We start from the raw sequence: 18,671 nt of genomic DNA, 5'->3' as shown, positions 1-18,671 counted from the left end.
TCAAAAAAATCAAGCAAGTTAGTTAGGCACGATCTCCCTTTCCTAAAACCATGTTGACTGTCTCCCAGTACCCTGTTACCATATAGGTAATTTTCCATTTTGGATCTTATTATAGTTTCCATAAGTTTGCATATAATAGAAGTCAGGCTTACTGGTCTGTAGTTACCTGGTTCAGTTTTGTTTCCCTTTTTGTGGATCGGTATTACGTTTGCAATTTTCCAGTCTGTCGGTACCACCCCTGTGTCAAGAGACTGCTGCATGATCTTGGTTAGCGGTTTGTAAATTACTTCTTTCATTTCTTTGAGTACTACTGGGAGGATCTCATCCGGCCCAGGGGATTTGTTTATTTTAAGAGCTCCTAGTCCCTTTAACACTTCTGCCTCAGTTATGCTAAAGTTATTTAAAACTGGATAGGAACTGGATGACATGTGGGGCATGTTGTCAGTATCTTCCTTTGTAAAAACTTGTGAAAAGTAATCATTTAACATATTTGCTATTTTTTTTTCTTCCTCTACGATTTTGCCATTTGTATCTCTTAAACATTTAATCTCCTCTTTGAATGTTCTCTTGCTGTTGTAATATTGGAAAAACATTTTGGAATTGGTTTTAGCTCCCTTAGCAATGTTCATTTCTATTTCTCTCTTGGCCTTTCTAACTTCCTTTTTGACTTGCGTTTGCAGTTCCGTGTACTCTTTCTGCGTACTTTCTTTTCGGTCCTTTTTTAATGCTCTGTAAAGTGCCTTTTTTCGCTGAATATTTTTTTTAATTGATCTATTAAACCATTTTGGCAATTTAGTTTTACATTTAGATTTGTCTACTTTAGGGATGTAATTGTTTTGCGCCTCTAGTACTACATTTTTGAAGAACAACCATCCTTCTTCTGTGGGTGTTTTCTCTATTTTACTCCAATCTACTTCTGTTCTGTTTTGCAAAACAAATAATAAAGATAATAATACATATACTATTTAAGAACACAGTATATATACAGTTTGGCAGATTTTACCCGAATTGAAGTCAAAGTAGATGCTGTAGTCAGAGGTGAAAGTAACTTCTTACCTGTGTTAAAAAGTGGTACGCAGTGACTGGGCTTGCTCGCTCATGCCTAAACAACTTCAGGTAAGAAAGCGGGGAAGCGCCCATTCAAATCTGGTACGTTATGCAGTTTTCGGTCTTTTACATCTTTTTTTGTTTAATTTGTCATATTTTCATTTTTTTTTTTAAATGTAATTTATCATATTTTTCCACCATTAAGAAAATTGTTTGAGAATGTACATCATATGCAGTATATTGGGTCTTGTACATTTTTTTTACTTGTGCAACTATGCAGTAGACTTCTCATGAATATTTTTTCTTTTTCTTTTTAGGGAAATTAACTGTTTGTTTCCAGTTTAAGTTTGCAAAAAAATAATGTATAATTTTAATGATAAATGTACCGCTTTTTGAAAATAGGAAAACACTCATCAGATCACAATTGATTGCACCTGGACCAATATATGATGGCGTACCACTTTTTGACATTACACAAGTCAAGTTTTTGTACACATACCACGTTCTGATGATGTACCGCTTTCTAACGCTAGTTTATGGTCCAGATCACGGCTTCTGTCAAAGTGAAAAACAACGTCAACGAACTTGAAGCTTATCTGTAAACTTCAGCTTTATTCAAATAGTCATCCAATTCCAAAAGAAAAGAAGATAGTAACAGACAAGTTGAAAAAGGCATTCAAATAGAATAATCTAGCTGGAAATAATAATATTATTATTATTTGTGTATTTTTTCCTGAGGGATGTCAGACAACGTCTGTTAGGTAAACTGTTCTCCCACTACTACCACTAGTTTAATGACAATTGATTTGAGTTTGTTTCAAAGACTTAGACTCGAGACTCGAAGTCAATGACTCGTGACTTGGACTCTAATGATAGTGACGGACTCGACTACAAGTCTGATTTTATATATATATATATATATATATATATATATATATATATATATATATATATATATATATATATATATATATATATATATAATTATGCTGTATACTTTTAAGAACAGGAGGAAATACCATCAAGCTTATAAAAAGTTTCAACAATGTGTTAAACTCTGATGTTAATGAAGTGATTGCCCTCAAAGTTCTCTCGTGACTACTTGTCTGGATTTTGTACTTAGAATTGATCTAAAATGACAAGGGGTCTCTTTCTTTGCTCAAATATTAGTATTTCAGTGTTCACTGGCTGCTACTAAACATTGAGAACTAATTGGTAGCATTAGGTTTTAGATTTCCACCCAGTGGTTGCTTATATTTGGCAGCTTGAAAAAACTTTACTTCAAATGTGCATTTTTATTTGCTTTCAGCTGGATGTTGAAAACGCACAAATAAGAAACATAAACCTTTCTTTGTCTGAGGCCCTACATGCACAGTGCATGACGTCAAGTATACTGGAGGATGAGGCAGTGCTAGAGAGTATTGAGACTTCATTTAAAAAGTTCCACGCCTTTTTGGACCTTCTTAAAGATGCAGGGTAAGTCGTGTTCTCAGGAAAGCCTTTTAGAGTAGTATTCCCAGAGATTAGGCACTTGAAACCAGGAAAAAGGCAGCCCTTATATACCTGCATTGTATTGAAGTTATCCCCCACAGGTTTAGTCCTGGCGATGTATATAAATGTACCCACATGTATAGGCTTGCGTACTATTAAAAGTTTCCAGCGTCACCTTGTGTTAACGCGTAAGTAGTGGGGTTCTGCAAAATATAGTGTTCTACATCCCCATGTGTTGCTACAACAATATAAATAACATACCTGTAATTTATTACCTGTTTGACAATGTGGCAATAATCTTTACACTATCGGTGCACTAGAGTGGACATTTTAAAAAGAGCTTTGAAACAGAATTTAAAGTTTTAGTGTAAACAGTTGTCAGGATGTTAACAACATAGCAATTTTGGGGACTTTATTTTTCAGAACCCTGATACTTACTCTTTAAGCATGGAGAGAATAGAATGTAGTATCAAGATTGAAACACACTACTAAATAATTCATAATACATAAACGGATCCCTTAATCCTACATAATGTATTACTATAACCTGTTCCTGAAATATCTTTCATTGGTTTTTATGAGATCATTTTTAAATCACTGGGTACACTGCGATAGAGGGTCATTTCAAAAGGCAGCTGGCATTACAGCAGTCTTTTTTCACATGACCTAGATTTATTTAGAAAACACTATGAAGTTTGCATACTAAGCCTCGCCAGATGAGTTTTTCGTTTTACAAAGCTGCTAGTGGAAGTTTTCCAAAAGGTTGAATTCCTTTTTTTCTAAACTGTCTTTGTTCATACTGCTTTTCATAGGGCATGTTCATTAAACTGTCATCTCAAAGAAGGATGAAACGAACAGAACTAGTTCAAACAGAATATATTTAATTGGTGCTTTGGAGAGTGAGATTTTGCAGAAAAATGTGGGCAGCAAAACGTCTCATTAATGTATCTTAAAATACTTTGTCAAACTAAATTGATGTTATAACAGAATTTGTGTTTGTTCGTTTTTATTTACATGTTATTGCTCAGCTCATAAGTAATGAACAATTCATAAAAGACATGTATTTAATTGCATTTAAGTTTCTTTTAGTATTTGTAAATTTAGCATTTAATTTTATGGATAATGAACAATTGCTGCAATAGCAAGACATAGTAACAATTCCAAATAGCCATTTATTATGAAACACCAAGAACATGTCGTCCACACAATACATTAGATTTTGTGTGGGTAAAAGACCCAAATCTAGGTGGATCCCCTTGTAAAATGCTCTAAAACAAATCCAGCTGTGACTTATTCCAGCAGTGTTTGTAAAATGAATCCTTTAGTTTCTTATAGTCAGTTCTTTAGATATCAGTTAAGTTTTTTATTATTTAATATTCTGCAGGCTGGGGCAGCTTGCATCTATGGCTGGAATCAGTCAGTCTGATTTTGGACCATTGGGACGGCCCCAGCTTTCTTCCACTGTTGGTAAGCCTGAAGCACGATTAACAGAGGACACAGACCACAGAGCAGAGGAACGACCTTCTGCAAGCCAGGTGAGTGAAGCTTGGGGCTTAACTTTATTTGTTTATTCGAATAATCGACAAGAAAATTGTTGACCGTTTAGAAAGTTACTAATTGTATAATCTATTGTGTATTGCAACAAATGTAAATGGTCTGAACAGACCCATTAACCACAAAAACCCTGTTGCTGCAGCCAAAGTATTACTAGGAGTAAATATTAAATAAATAATAGTTTGTTGCTATGGCTCTAAATTACTCAAGCTTCTGACATGAAAGAACAGACATTCTTAAAAGTCCAGGGTGATACCGTTATTGTAACTATGGGTAACGGAGGTGGTTGGAATGCACCATTGCACATATTATTTTACAAAAAAAAGATCATAAAATGCGATGATGTCGGTGGCCCTGGTAGAATTGTTTATACTTAAACCTCTGTGATTTAATATTAATAAGCAAACTGATCCCAAATGGAACATTAATGATATTGCAGCCGGTAAACTTTTCAGAAATTCCAGTCTGATTTAAAAATAAATAAATACATAAAATAAAAAAAATAAATAATTGTTTGGGGACATTTTATCAAAGTAGAGAGTAGGCTCTGTCGACTGTGAGACAGATACACCTTCTCCACTGGCACATCCGACCCATGAGGGCTCGGTGCGGTACGGATACGGGTAGTTCTCCACTGGCTATTTGTTGAGCAGAGTGAGAACCAAACCGTGAAACTCTGACCTCACAAGACATCTGAATCAGGCTGTGAGCTGAGCTGAGCCAGGGGCAGGGTTAAGGATTACATTGCATCAGTCAGTATAATCCAGAAAGAAAAACAACAAACATGCTGAGCAGCGAGTGTGATGAGAGAAAAGTACAGCCTGGGTCACTATGCAGGCGAAGTGCTGGCTGTATTTTCTCTGTGGGCAGATAGATGTGTTACTTCAGGAAGATAGGTAGTCGTTAATCAGAAATGAGAACGTTTATGCCCGAATTTCTGACTATTTGAAGCAAATGGACATAAACCGCGGGTACAGTACACTTAACTTGCACTCAAAAACACAAAATTCTAATAAATTTGTCATCCTTGACCTTTATTATATTAATATAAAGGGAAAAAAGTGAAAATAAAACAATTAACAAAAATATAGTCAAACAAAATACTGTACAGCTGACCATACATACAACTCCGGCTCTCGTTGCACTTGCGCAGATTTTTTTTTTTAAGCACCTAAACAAACAAAAAAAAATAAACTAATAAAAACGGCTATCCTTAAAGGAGATATCTTTGGCAAGTCATATTTTTAAAACCTTTTTTCATTTTCAACAGAACTAATTTAACTTTAGTAAGGTGATATAATTAGTAAAACCGTTGATTGTAAAGACATTCCTAAATATATTTACAAAATATAGCGATTCAAGATACAGCTTTTCATTTTTGAATACCATTTGATTGCTCCCCTTTTTTTCGCAAACTGAGTCAATTAATAACAATAATTAACACATTTAATTGTGTGTGACGTCAGTAGCACGGCTAGTTGTATAGTGGAAAAGAGTCAGGAATGTGCCTTTATACAAGCAGCAGAAGTACCTGTAAATCACAACTAACCATTACTGCTTACTCCACAAAGGAACAAATAACAAACCTAATGGCTGAAATGATCTCTAAAGATATACTGACTATCAGTGCTGTTGAAGGACAGGGTTTTGTAGTTTTAACTTTTTAGTTAATGACACTCAATGATTTAACATCTACTCTGTGCTACATTATTTAAAAGGCTTCATGTAACAGAAAGTATCCCGGAAGGTATGTGCCATATTTAATATGATATGTTACTTAATGTAAACATTTATTTATATTTGATAGTTGTCCAATTAAGACAGTTTATTTAGTCATTATAATCTGTAAGTTATGATGAATTTAATTGCAATGCAGGAATTGTGCTTTATGCATACTGTACTTGTATTATACTTCCTATTAATAAAAATAGCTACTGTATTCAATTTTGGTATTATGTAGGAATCTTTTTTTTTGCCAGTGACAAGTTGATGTAACATGTAACTGTTTAATCATTTAGTAAGTTGCATGTATTTGATTATTGAATGTACAGAAATAACCATCCCTATTATAGTGCTGGATTTCTTGCATTTACTAATAACTATTAATTGAATCATAAAACACTGCTAGCCCAGACAAGATAGTAAGATTGTGTCTCTATAAATTACTCTTTGGTATGTCATATAGGTTTACTACTTCATTTAACACATGGGCCCTTCCATGATAGTGTAATGTTTGTTACAGTGCGTAAGTCAAAGATTATTTAAAGAATGTACTTTTTTATTTTGTAGTTTGCTGCTGGAAATACAGATCATACTCAATCTGTTTTCAAGTCAACGGAACTTGGAAATGGTGCAATTCCTACAAGAAAAGATTGGCAGAAATCTGCTTCACAAAGTCTGCGGTCTAGTCAAAGCGAGCCTGAAATGAAATACCCAAGCCAAAGCAGTGGGGAATCCTCAGCTTCTATGAGAAGGTTTTGAACGGTATCTGTGAAACTTCAGGGCTTGTCTGAAGATCCGTCTCTTGGTAGAAGTCAAGCATGCTTTGGAAATGGTGCAAACAGACAAAGTAATGGGAACAGAAGCAAATCCTTAAAGATTGGTTCACAAATCATTGGCAACATACCTTTTCTTGCTGGAGAAGATGTACATGAATCGAAACCAGCTGATTACTGTGAAGACTAGATAAGAAATCCCATTAATATGTCTGTTCTGTTGGAAGCCTGGGAGATGGGTTTGATGAGGAATTTTGAGATAGTCTCTTCTTTGGTTTTGAAATACAGCAAAATCTATTTGTATTCTACATGTTATTACAGAAGTACAAATGCCTTTGTTTTGTTCAGTTTTGTAAAATAATGAACAGTTCAAACATACACAGGTACATCTAAACTGTTTGATCTGGATGTCAATTTGTTCATGACCTTAATTTGTGTGTGATTTTTTTTTTTTTTTTTTTTTTTTAAGTGAATCTTTTTGCTTTGCCTTTCCCTTTCTCTCTGTGTGTTTTGTTTTTAATAATAAAATAAAAAATGAATGCCTGTAAGTATTTTTATAAACATACCAAGTAAAGATTGTGTAAATATTTATTGTGATGCTGATTTAAAAGATTTAAGCATTTTTTATTATGTTGTTGTTTTGCATTTCTAACAATTGACCAAGTACATAAATAAACAACATTTTACCAGCAGTGAAGCAAGTAAAGCTTGAGATTTCATTTGTGTATCCTGATCAACCAAAAAACATTTATACTGTGGATATATCCATTATCCTATGCTGTATACAAGGTTATTCCCCCTTTGGGGTGAATATCTATGATGACACACTGGGATTTGATGAAGGAACCCATACATATACAGATGTCTATACATATATTATATACAAACTTTCAGTAATTTGTATTCCCTGTTTCCTGGTGCTCATTGCAAGAATAAGAATGTTAGCATCATACTTAGTTGTGGGACATGCCTTGTTCCTTAAAGGGATAAAATGAACTGTAAAATTTGAGCGGGAATCTGAAGCACTCTTTAAACTCTCTGGTCCAATGAAAATGAAAATATACCCCCCCCCAAAAGAAAAATGGACCACAGTATGTTGGAGAGAAAATAAAGGTAAAGTTTTCAATTTAGAAAACCTTGAACCTACAACTAAACCTAGAGGTGGTTCGATCATGATATGGGGGTGTTTTAGCAGTTCAGGAACTGAAGACATTTGTGTGATTTGAAGATTGAGTGAATGCAGCCATGTATCAAAACATTCGACTGAAGTCATGAGGTTTTTCTTTTCTATGTTTACAATCAGGTATATTGCGTAAATACACACACACATGTTCCTTGGGTATGGTACATCTGCAGAAAATGTGTTTGAAGTTGACAGTAAAGTGTTAAGTTATTGATGTGACTAGGTACAATAAATGCTGGCTTGCAAGAGTCTGATGCATCAACACAGGTTTCTGACAAGATATGATAACTTGAGATTGAATTATGTTTTAAATGTCATGACAATAAGAGCAATGGCCTTGCAGCACAATATCTATCCAAGATACACCACATTCTTCTGCTCTTTAATACGTTACATAAGCCCTCTGATGAGTATTCTGGCAATGCTCCAAAGCTATGTAGGCCTACTGTAGTCCAGTTTTCCAAAATGTTCAAATAGTTTGTCATGTATACTTTTTTTCAGGTGCAATATTTTACAGTACATTTATCTGGCACAATTTTCTGGTCAAGCAATGCCGGGTTAGACAGGTTTTAGTATATACTATTAGATGCTACAAATTATGTAATAGTTTTACAAATTGTTGAATGACTGGAGTAGTTTGTTGGCTTTGTATGAAAAATATTCAGATAGTGACTTTAGATTTAGTTTTTAGTTTTTTTTTTTTCAGTATTAGAACATTACAACCGCCGTTGTAATGCAGCAAAAAAAGTCCGCATTATTTCGTGGGATTTTTTTTGGTGCAAAAAACGAACATTCAACATAAGCTAAATACTTTGTAGGAATATGAAAAACACGTAGGTTACTTTTAGTTCAAATGTGTTACTGCTAAAACTGGCAGGGTAAAGCTCAGGGTTTAATATTCATTTTTAGGTATCAATCTTTAAAAGGGCCATTTGCAATAATTAAAAAGTTATTTTTCTTGAAATGTAGTAGGGTCCTACAGTGTTATAAATAAAACAATATAACCCATAATATTTAGTGTTCTAATTATAGCAAAGACATAAAAAGGGCACCTCCTGGAACACAAAACACAGGATAAAATCCAATAAATACTAACGTGTTTAGTGTGTGTATTGTATTGATTTAGACAAATTGTGTTTATTAAAACAATGTCCTTGTATAAGTGTAATTAAACACAAATCTCGTTTTGCAGCATATTAGGATCATGCAATACACTCAGCAATTGCTCAGGCAACTGGCGGCGATATATTGAATTGGTCTCTGGATGGTGCAATCTGTGTGCAGACTTGCATGGAGCTGCTCTGATCACGAGCCGGTCTCGTGAACCTAGTAGCCAATTATGTCAGAGTAGAACATCATGTAACCAATGGGTTGATACCAATCACAGTCACCATGTGAAAGCGGCCAATGAAAATAGTCGATTCAACAACATTTATATTGCAGTGGATAGAAGTTTCCAGTGCTCAGGGAAGGGACTTGCACACAAAAGAAATTGTTTTGTTGGCATCAGTAGAGGAAATATATACGGTATATAGTTCAAGTAAGAAGTAAGTTTTACAATATGGAGAATAAGACGCAAACAATCAATTTTGGTGCAGGACCTGCTAAAGTTCCACATTCGGTAAGTCAGTGCTGGTGGTAGTACATAATATACTACATTACGTTATGCATTTATTTAATTCATCTGTTATACTAGTGCTGGTTTTTAATGTTATGATTTAGATTTTTATTTTAATGTCGTTAATTAAATTGTGGCGCTGCATTTGAACTTTCGCCTACCGTGGGATCATAATGAAGTATTAAACAATTCAAGAGATGCAATCGGGAATGAAAATTTGCAACGTTGTACATATGTCAGGCTCTTGATTCCTGTGTCGGAGTTAAAATAATAAGTACTCTACGCGACGACAAGGATTGTGTTATGAAAAAACAAACAACCGTTCTTGCAGCTTTAATAAAGTGTATTGGATTGCATCAGTTTTGCAATGATTTAGCACTGGAGGCGCACTTCGCATCAGTACACACAGTTGTGCTGAGAGTGAACGGTACTTTCTTTACCCAGTTTTTTGTACTTGCAGTACAATCAGACGTTAAGCAGTGCCTAGTTTTAAGTTTCATATCTATCTATCACAAAATACGATGAATTTGGGGAGGTATTTCTTGCTGACGCTTCATATACAAAATTGTGTTTACGGTTGCTGGCGACAAAATGAAAATGAGGTCCCTTGGTGCACTTCTGTGTTTCTTTTAAATCTTCAATAGGTTTTGCTTGAAGCACAGAAAGAGCTGTTGGATTACAAAGGACTAGGCATCAGTGTCCTTGGTAAGTGCTGTTCAACCACCCTGCCTTTTCAAGGTGCTTTAAAGCATTGTTTTAATATTATCCTACCCTGTCCTAATTACTTTCCCCCCCCATGCTCTTCTTAGAGATGAGTCACAGATCTGCAGATTTCACGAAAATATTGAATTCAACAGAAAACCTTTTGCGTGAACTTCTGTAAGTCATGTTTAATAATAATTAAATATGTTTAAGATTTGTTTGAATAATATTCTAGTTTTTCTGAGGGCATTTTTAAAATATATATATGCATGCGCATGCCAGCGTGCTACATTTTTAAACAAGGTGTGCATGCATTCTTCTAAGCGGTTGCATTTTTGGGGGACAGAGGTTATTAATGCCCTGATACAAATATACAGTATCCCTTCTGGAATATTTTCTGATGGCTAGATGCAAGAACCTCAAAAAAACACCAATTCCCAACTCAAAAATCCTCTTTTCTCTGCACTTCCATTGCAACAGGTGACATTTCTAGAAAATGACTGTAGTATGGTAATACATTTTATTTTGTTTCCTGCAGTTACATTCCTGAGAACTACAAGGTGATTTTTCTCCAGGGTGGTGGATCAGCTCAGTTCAGTGCAGTGCCATTGAACCTGCTAGGATTGAAGGAAGAACGGTGTGCTGATTACATAGTCACTGGGGCTTGGTCAGCCAAGGCTGCTAAAGAGGCTGAGAAGTACGGCAAAGTGAATATCGTCCACCCTAAACTGGACAGCTATACAAGTAAGAATCCAACTGTTCAGCTGTAAATAAAATACGGTACTGCATAAGCACACCTTTTGGAATTGACGCATGAGCTTATATATGGTACACACACATTTTTAGATGGTTTATCAATATATATCTAACACCTTTTATAAGTAGTTTCAGGCACTGTACTGTAAAATAACCTATTTTGAACTGTTTCCCCTTTTTACAGTAAAACTTATATATGTAAAATAAAATAACAGGATTGATTACAACAGTGTTACACAAATTTGCTTCCTACTGTTTCTAAACCTGTCTTCAGTGTGCAAGTAGCGGAATAAACCAACAGTCAGCAGTTCTGTTTATAGTGATTACAGTATAACCGCCGCAGGCCAGGAATCAAGATCCCTGACAACAAGCATATACTGAGGGGGCGAGTTGTCATGAAGACAAAACGCAGACAAATGGCCAATCATAGGGGAGACACAAAAGGCACCTGACGCAGGCCAGGACCACGCAGACAGAGGCAAACACACCAGTGGAAGTGAACACAATTACAGCGGAAATTACAGTACACAAACACAGTGGCAATACAGCACAGAAACAAACACATGGATTGCTACAGTACAAAAATGCCTGAGTTACAAGCTGATGCGGTGTGTGTGTATAATAAAATGTATGGGTTGTAGTATCTGTATCTTCTGACCGGGGAGGGGAGGGGGGGGGGGGTGTAATTCAAACCGGGGCATTGGCTCGACAGAATCCGGTAATTGAGATGCCCAAACATGCATACATACACCATACTAAAAATGAGAATCTTTCATACAGTTGTGAAGAAACCTAGTATAGACATTCAACTTTCTCAGATTTGATTAAATCGATCGTTTTGAGGTTTTATTCTACGATATGTAGGGCTCAATGAAGTACTTTTATACAACTGATTTTCAGTGCATTCAAAGGCTACATCTTGGAACCAGGATCACAGGTTTTAAAAAAAACAAAACAAAAAAAAAAAAACTATGGGGAAATTGTTCCACTAACTTGAGTGCAAGTCACAGCTTTGCTTCCAAAATACGTCCTTTTTGTTCAGTACATTAAAAAAGTGTACAATCCTGTTTTAAATGTTTACTTTTTTCTCGTAGAAATTCCAGACCCCAGCACCTGGAAGTTGAGCCCTGGTGCATCTTATGTGTATTATTGCTCTAATGAGACAGTGAACGGTGTGGAGTTTGACTTTATCCCTGACATAAAAGGAGCTATCCTTGCCTGTGACATGTCATCCAATTTCTTATCTAAGCCAGTGGATGTTTCAAAGGTAAAGCTTGTTCTAAATTCAAGACCCTGTCCTCATTTTTAGGCCTTATATATTCCTACAGGAATGGAAGACACTGTCTATTATACATTGAAAATATAATCTGTGAATGGTACAATTATTACTTTGGATTAAAGGTCCTGAATATGGGGCTTAAATCTGTTTTAAACAAAATATGCAGAAGTCGGCACTTTGGGAATTAGATTTTTCTTGGGTCAAGGCAGTGCATACTCTTGTAGACCACAAAATCCTTCTATAGAACACTTACAATTAAATCTCAAGTTACCATATCTTGTCAAACTTGTGTTGATGCATTAGACCCTTGCACGCAGCATTTATTGTCTAGTCACAGCGATAACTTAACCTTTTGCAGTCCATTTTTTCAGCGTTTGTCAGGAGTGTCGGATCCAATTTTTTAATAACCCCCCCCCCCCCCCCCCAAACCCCCCAGAATAAAAATCACAAAAGACACTCAGTACTATATACTATATCAAAGCCCAAGCCCAACCCCTTGTTCACTTTATTTAACATACCTCTTTACTACTGATGAATCCTCTCCTGATCACTCGTTTTATTTCCGAACTCCTCCATAAAGTGCTGTAAATGTCCATGGTATTCTTTGAGCGCTGGATGCAGAAGCAGCTATCTCCTTTGTTTATGCCCGTGTTATCTCTGGTGCATGGGGCTATCAGATACGCTTTTTTTTTCGGCTTCATTTGGCCATTGAAAGGTTTTCTCGGCTTTTTCTGGAGAAAAACGACTAGAGACTTGTGCTTTGTCTTTTTGATGTCAGACAGGAAATGGAAAATTGTAATGTCGGACCGGAAAGGGTTAACATTTAACACAGACTGAATTTCAAAGACGTTTTTATGGCAACTTTTTTTTTTTTTTATTTCAGTTGCTTATGGGAATATGTAGAACTCCCATCGGTTTTGTGAAATACTAAAATACCTCCCCTTTCTTCTTTAGTTCGGTCTGATCTTTGCTGGTGCTCAGAAGAACATTGGCTGTGCTGGGGTGACAGTGGTGATAGTTCGTGAAGACCTGTTAGGAGTTGCCCTTAAAGAATGCCCTGTTGTGCTGGACTACAAAATTCAGGCTGGGAATAACTCCATATACAATACTCCTCCATGTTTCAGGTAAATTGGAAATTATTCTGCCCATTTGTAAATTTGTTGGTGTTCCTAAGTCAGATCATTGTTTTGATGGTTCTATAAATATTGCCCTTAACACATTTTTATTTTAAAACTAGTATCTACATCATGGGGCTGGTCCTTGAATGGATCAGGAACAATGGGAGCGCTGAAGCCATGGAGAAACTTAACATCACGAAATCAAAGCTGATTTATGACGAGATTAATGAATCTAATGGGTTCTATGTGTAAGTATTTTAATTATTCTCATTGTTTGTGGGTTGTAGTAGTTCGATTCAGCAACACAGTTGCAGATTAAGATTTGTTACAAGTGTCTTATCGTTCTGTCTGTATATGTGAATATCACATTTTAGACTTTGAGATCTACCCTAGAGAACTGCTTATCCAGCTGTGCTGAAACTTGATTCGGACATTCTTAAGTTTTTTTGCAACAATCTGGGCATACAGTATATGAAGTAACCTGTCCGGCCATATGGCAATACCTTTTATGTGTCACATTATACATATGGTGGATGTAGGTCAGTATTTATTACAGCAGGACTCGAGTGACACAGGTGTGTTTTGGGGTCGTTATCTTGCTGAAGAGTAAAGGACTGCCCAACTAGCCGTAATCCTGATGAAATGGCATGCCTCTGAAGTATGCTGTGATCGCCATGCTGGTTGAGCTTTCCATGGATTTGGTAAAGATCACTAAGTCACCAGCAAAGCAACCCCAGACCATGACACTGCCTCCTTCATGCTTGACAGTGGGAACCACACATGCAGAACTAATGCGCTCGCCCTCTCTGCGTCTTACAAATACTCAGCGGTTGGACCCAGATATTTCAAATTTTTTTTGTATTTCAGACTCCTCGGTCTATAACACTGATTTCCACTCCTCAAACGTCTAGTTTCTGTTTTCTTTTTTTTTGGCCCAGGCAAGTCTTTTCCTCTTATTCTGCACTCTTAACAATGGTTTCTTTGCAGCAATTCTTTCAGTTAGGCCAGCTTCACGCAATCTCCTCTGAACATCTGTACTTCTAGTAGCATTTAGCTGAGCTTGTATTTCAGGGGCAGTTAATCGCTGGTTTCGCAGACTTGTGACTCGAATGAACTTGTTCTCTGATTCTGAGGTCACCCATGGCCTGCCTGACCTTGTTCGGTCCTCATGAGTGCCAGTTTCTTCAGATCGTTGGTCTTGGCCACAGAAGTTACCGACACTTGCAAAGTTCTTGTGATTTGTCTTAAAGATTGACCTTCATTTCTTAAAGTAATTGCAGTCTTTTTTCTTTGCATAACTTCTGCTCCCTCACATTCAGGAATGACAAACTTGTGCCTATGCTACCTATATTTATAGTAATCATGGACCCTCACCTGTTAACAATAATTGGTGACAAAAGGTTAATTAGGTAACATGCTAGTTAACTCAGAGAACATCCAACAAAGACACTTTTATACTTAGGCCAGTGTTCTAACACCGTGTTATACACATTTCAGACTTTTAACTGACTTGGGCTTCAGACTGAAATCCCCTTGCTTTGGGTGACCATTTCATTGAAATTGACAAGATTTACATTTTCATTTAAAAATGAAATTTTTTAATGTAATTCACTGGTGAATATCAGCTTATATAAGTCCACATCATATAATGAAATATTAAGTGTTTATAGACAAGTTTATACAGTTAAAAGCGTAGATAATCATGAAAAACCTGGTTGCAAGCAGATGTACTCAAACTTTTGACTGGTACTGTACATTTACATGTTTATTAGCTATTTAACAGTTAATTAACAAAAATGGCCCTTAAAATAGTGACCTATTACCGTAACCAATACCATAGTTTTATTATTAGTGTCTTGAAATAAAAAAAGGGTATCTGCTAAAAAGACTGCATTTATTTATTAAATTTCTTCGACACTGACCAAAAAATGCATCAATTTCAATAAAAGGTGCCCTGTTGAATTGAAAAGCAGAAGCAGAATGAACATTCCTTTCCGAATCGGAAATAATAATGGAGACACAGCCCTGGAAAACACGTTTTTAGATGAAGCTGCTAAACTTGGTATGATTTCTCTCAAAGGCCACAGGTATGTAGATTCATTCCCATTATTAAATAACACTTTGATATAAATTTTGTATCTGAATAGATAAACAAACACAATACAGAAATGTAATTTTGTAACACTACATATTACTTTTTTTTTATTAGCAGGTTTGATTAAGTGATTGGTAAATTCCTCGTGTGTGTGTGTGTGTGTGTGTGTGTGGAGGGGGGTGTTTCAACTTTGAAGGCTGTTTGTAGATTTTCTATTTTGTACTCCTAATGAAACACATTCCTTTCAATGCTACATTTTGTTGCTAAGGGATCCTTAAAGGTTTGAATGTTCCCAGGGAAGTAATAAAGATAGAAAGTGGGTTAGAAGTCAGACAAGTTGTTTGAGTGCTGCGTACGGCATAGTTTTCTATTGCAAAGCTTTTGCTTTTGTCCGGCTGTTTGGAATTGTTTATAGTGCAGTTATGTAATACAAAAGTTAATTTATAGACCAATCATAATAACGGCATTCAGTTTATTTGTAGATGCATTTATTATACGTAGCTTGGCCCTAAATCGTTTATTATCGGATAAAGATTACAAATTCGTGAACCCCACCCTCTTATGTTTAGGGTGTACACTTAAAATCCTAGATTTGACTAAGCTATGTGAACTGAAAAAAACTAATATTTTATTACAAAAAAAATATTACCCAAATTAAAAATTGCATGGGTTTTATGTTCAGCACAGCCTGATTTAATCTTCACTCTGAGCCATAGTGACCGGAATAGTCACAGTAAAACTATTGACATTTGCTTGCAAGTACCAAACATGATGCTTTCCAAAATAAACGTCGATATTAATTGTCAATGTGGTTTAAAAAAAAAAAATGTAATCGAATAGTAGCAAGCCTAAATATAACACAGCTCCCTGTTAAAAATAAACAGTTCTGTTTCCCACTGTTGCATTACCGCATTGAAAGACCGCCATCTAGTGTAATTATTTTTAATCAAATTGTGTGTATGGGAGTTGCTGTGTGTGTAAATGAATTGTTTTACACATGTATTATTATTATTATTAACAGTGAGTAGTGTGTGGATTAGTTTTATTGTTGGCCACTGTGACCTTGTCTAACTTCAGAAATAGTGTGTTATGCGGTTTCCTTCTTTACATTTCAGGTCTGTGGGAGGAATCAGAGTCTCTCTTTATAACGCTATCACAGTGGAAGAGGCAAGAAAGCTTGCAGAATTTATGAACGTTTTTATGAAGACACATCAATCCTAGAGCTTTGCATTTTTAAATACAGCTGTGCAGAGTTTACTTTGTTAGAAGCATATGTAGTAGTGTTTTTTGAATTTTGTAGTAAGCCAAGAAATGATGCAAACCTGTCATTCATTTACACAATAAATATGTTGGTATTTGTGCCTTCTATATAATATAGGGACCAATGTCTTCTTGGTATGCATGATCTGTCCTGGATGTCTGTCAATATCATTCTGTATTAAAAAGGTGGTTATGACTGTCTGAGTCTTTTATGATGCCAGCAGATTAGATAAACTTTCTCTACTTACAGTAACTTAGTTTTGTAAATGTTTTACCTCATGTTCTGCCATTCATAGAACTGTAAAGTGTGTGTGCATACTGTATATAGTGGAGATGTTTTTTGTATAAAAATGGGGTCTTGTCATTTGATGTAGCAATTGACATTTCGTCAATCTAATTTTCTAACTGTATATGAGAAATTGAAAAACACTAATAAATATCTTGTAATCATTGTAAAAATGTACTTTGGTATTGTTTGTTGTACTGTGTTTGGTTTTTCCCTTCAACAAGCAGGTATTTTTTCAGGGTATTAAAACAAATAGTCAGTCAGAATACACATTGAAACTGCACAGAGATATACAGTGCCGTGAAAAAGTATTTGCCCCCTTTCTGCTTTTTTGCATATTTTTTTTCTTCCTTGTGTGTTTCGAATCATTGCCCTGCTGCACTTTAGCTTCAGCTTACGGACGGATGGCCTGACGTTCTCCTGTAGAGTGCTGTGCTACAGAGCAGAATTCATGGTTCCTTCAATAATGACAAGTCGTCCAGGTCCTAACGCAGCAAAGCATCCCCAAATCATGACACTGCCACCACCATGCTTGACTTACGAGGTTCTTACTGTGGAAGGCAGTGTTTGGTTTTCGCCAGACATAACTGTGCGTGTGCTCGCCAAAAAGTTCCACTTTTGACTCATCTGTCCATAGAACATTGTTCCAGAACTCTTGAGGATCATCCAGGTGCTTTTTGGCAAACTTGAGATTAGCATTAATGTTCTTTTTAGTGAGCATTGGTTTCCATTTTGCTACTCTGTCATGAATCCCATTTTTGCCCAGTGTCTTTCTGATGGTGGAGTCATGAACACTGACGAGAGAGGCCTGCAGATCCCTGGATGTTGTTCTGTGGTTGTTTGTGACTACCTGGACGATTTTACACCTTGTTCTGGTTAACTAGGGGAGCAATAACTTTTTCACACCTAACAATTGCATGTTTGATTACGTAGCACATCAAACAAATGAAACAAGCACCAAACTTTGGTGTCATTTTTTCTCTCAGTCTCCCTGTAAATACTACTACAACCCACAAAAAGATCTGACCAAATTGAATGTGAAAAATGTGCAAAAATGCAGAAAATCAGAGGGGGCAAATACTTTTTCACAGCACTGTATGGGCAGGTTGCAGATTTCCCTCCTGCTCTGTCATGCTCTACTTGTGAATAGGTAAAACAAAGGAAAGTAGACCAACTTTCTAGTGCCTTCATTGGTCCACGAGCAGAATGCCCTGCCAATCCTGGGACTGGTCAAGACTTCTCCACTGTAAGATGGCATTTTTAACTATTGTACATTTTTTTGACCCAATATCAGAATATTGTCCATGGACACAGTGGTACAGATACGCTGCGTACCTGCGCTGTTGTGCATTTAAAAAAATCTGAAATACGCACTAAATTTAAATTTTATGCGTAAAAATATACATCGCAATTTTGCTGCACAGCTTGTCTGCCACCCCTAAAACTTCCAACAACTACATCTTCCAAAATACAATGTCTTCAGTTACTAGGAAGCTAGACAAGAAAAGTCAAGTCAACCAACATTATCCAGTCTTGGGCTTGCCCTTACATCTTTGCAGCCAATCACATTAAAATTGGAAGCCACACAGGGTGAAATGTAAACATCCCACTCCAGCTACAAATCCAACTGCAACCATCGTCAGCGGCAACCGCTAAAAAAGGTGCGTATAATATTCAACAAACTGGTTTGTAACTTATTAGTGCATTTCCTTATTTATCTGTATGGCTTTATATTGAAATTAACATGTTCACTGAGTTTAAGAATGTAATGTTAAAATATAAGTAAC

General features: G+C 36.1%; 2 protein-coding genes across 5 annotated transcripts in view; both read left to right on the top strand.

Moving 5' to 3' along the window:
- cep78 (centrosomal protein 78) overlaps positions 1-7,217 on the top strand; it is a 47,324-nt gene extending 40,107 nt beyond the window's left edge. For all 4 annotated transcript variants that reach the window (XM_041255927.1, XM_041255910.1, XM_041255918.1 and 1 more), the window contains 3 exons: positions 2,357-2,523; positions 3,923-4,073; positions 6,382-7,217. In XM_041255927.1, the coding sequence (XP_041111861.1) occupies positions 2,357-2,523; positions 3,923-4,073; positions 6,382-6,573 (510 nt within the window). In that variant the 3' untranslated portion in view covers positions 6,574-7,217. The remainder of the gene's footprint in view (positions 1-2,356; positions 2,524-3,922; positions 4,074-6,381) is intronic.
- Positions 7,218-9,203: 1,986 nt separating this feature from the next.
- On the top strand, positions 9,204-17,054 carry psat1 (phosphoserine aminotransferase 1). The gene is made up of 9 exons (XM_041255897.1): positions 9,204-9,391; positions 10,033-10,093; positions 10,198-10,267; positions 10,629-10,834; positions 11,941-12,113; positions 13,080-13,249; positions 13,363-13,491; positions 15,193-15,330; positions 16,454-17,054. Exons 1-9 carry the CDS (start codon positions 9,332-9,334, stop codon positions 16,557-16,559), a joined length of 1,113 nt encoding a protein of 370 aa, XP_041111831.1. The 5' UTR covers positions 9,204-9,331; the 3' UTR covers positions 16,560-17,054.
- The last annotated feature ends 1,617 nt before the right edge of the window (positions 17,055-18,671 follow it).

This window comes from Polyodon spathula, chromosome 1 (assembly GCF_017654505.1).
Source record: "Polyodon spathula isolate WHYD16114869_AA chromosome 1, ASM1765450v1, whole genome shotgun sequence".
In the NCBI taxonomy this organism is placed as follows: Eukaryota; Metazoa; Chordata; class Actinopteri; order Acipenseriformes; family Polyodontidae; genus Polyodon; species Polyodon spathula.
Note: the sequence above shows the minus strand (reverse complement) of the source record. Positions and strands in the feature narration are given on the sequence as shown.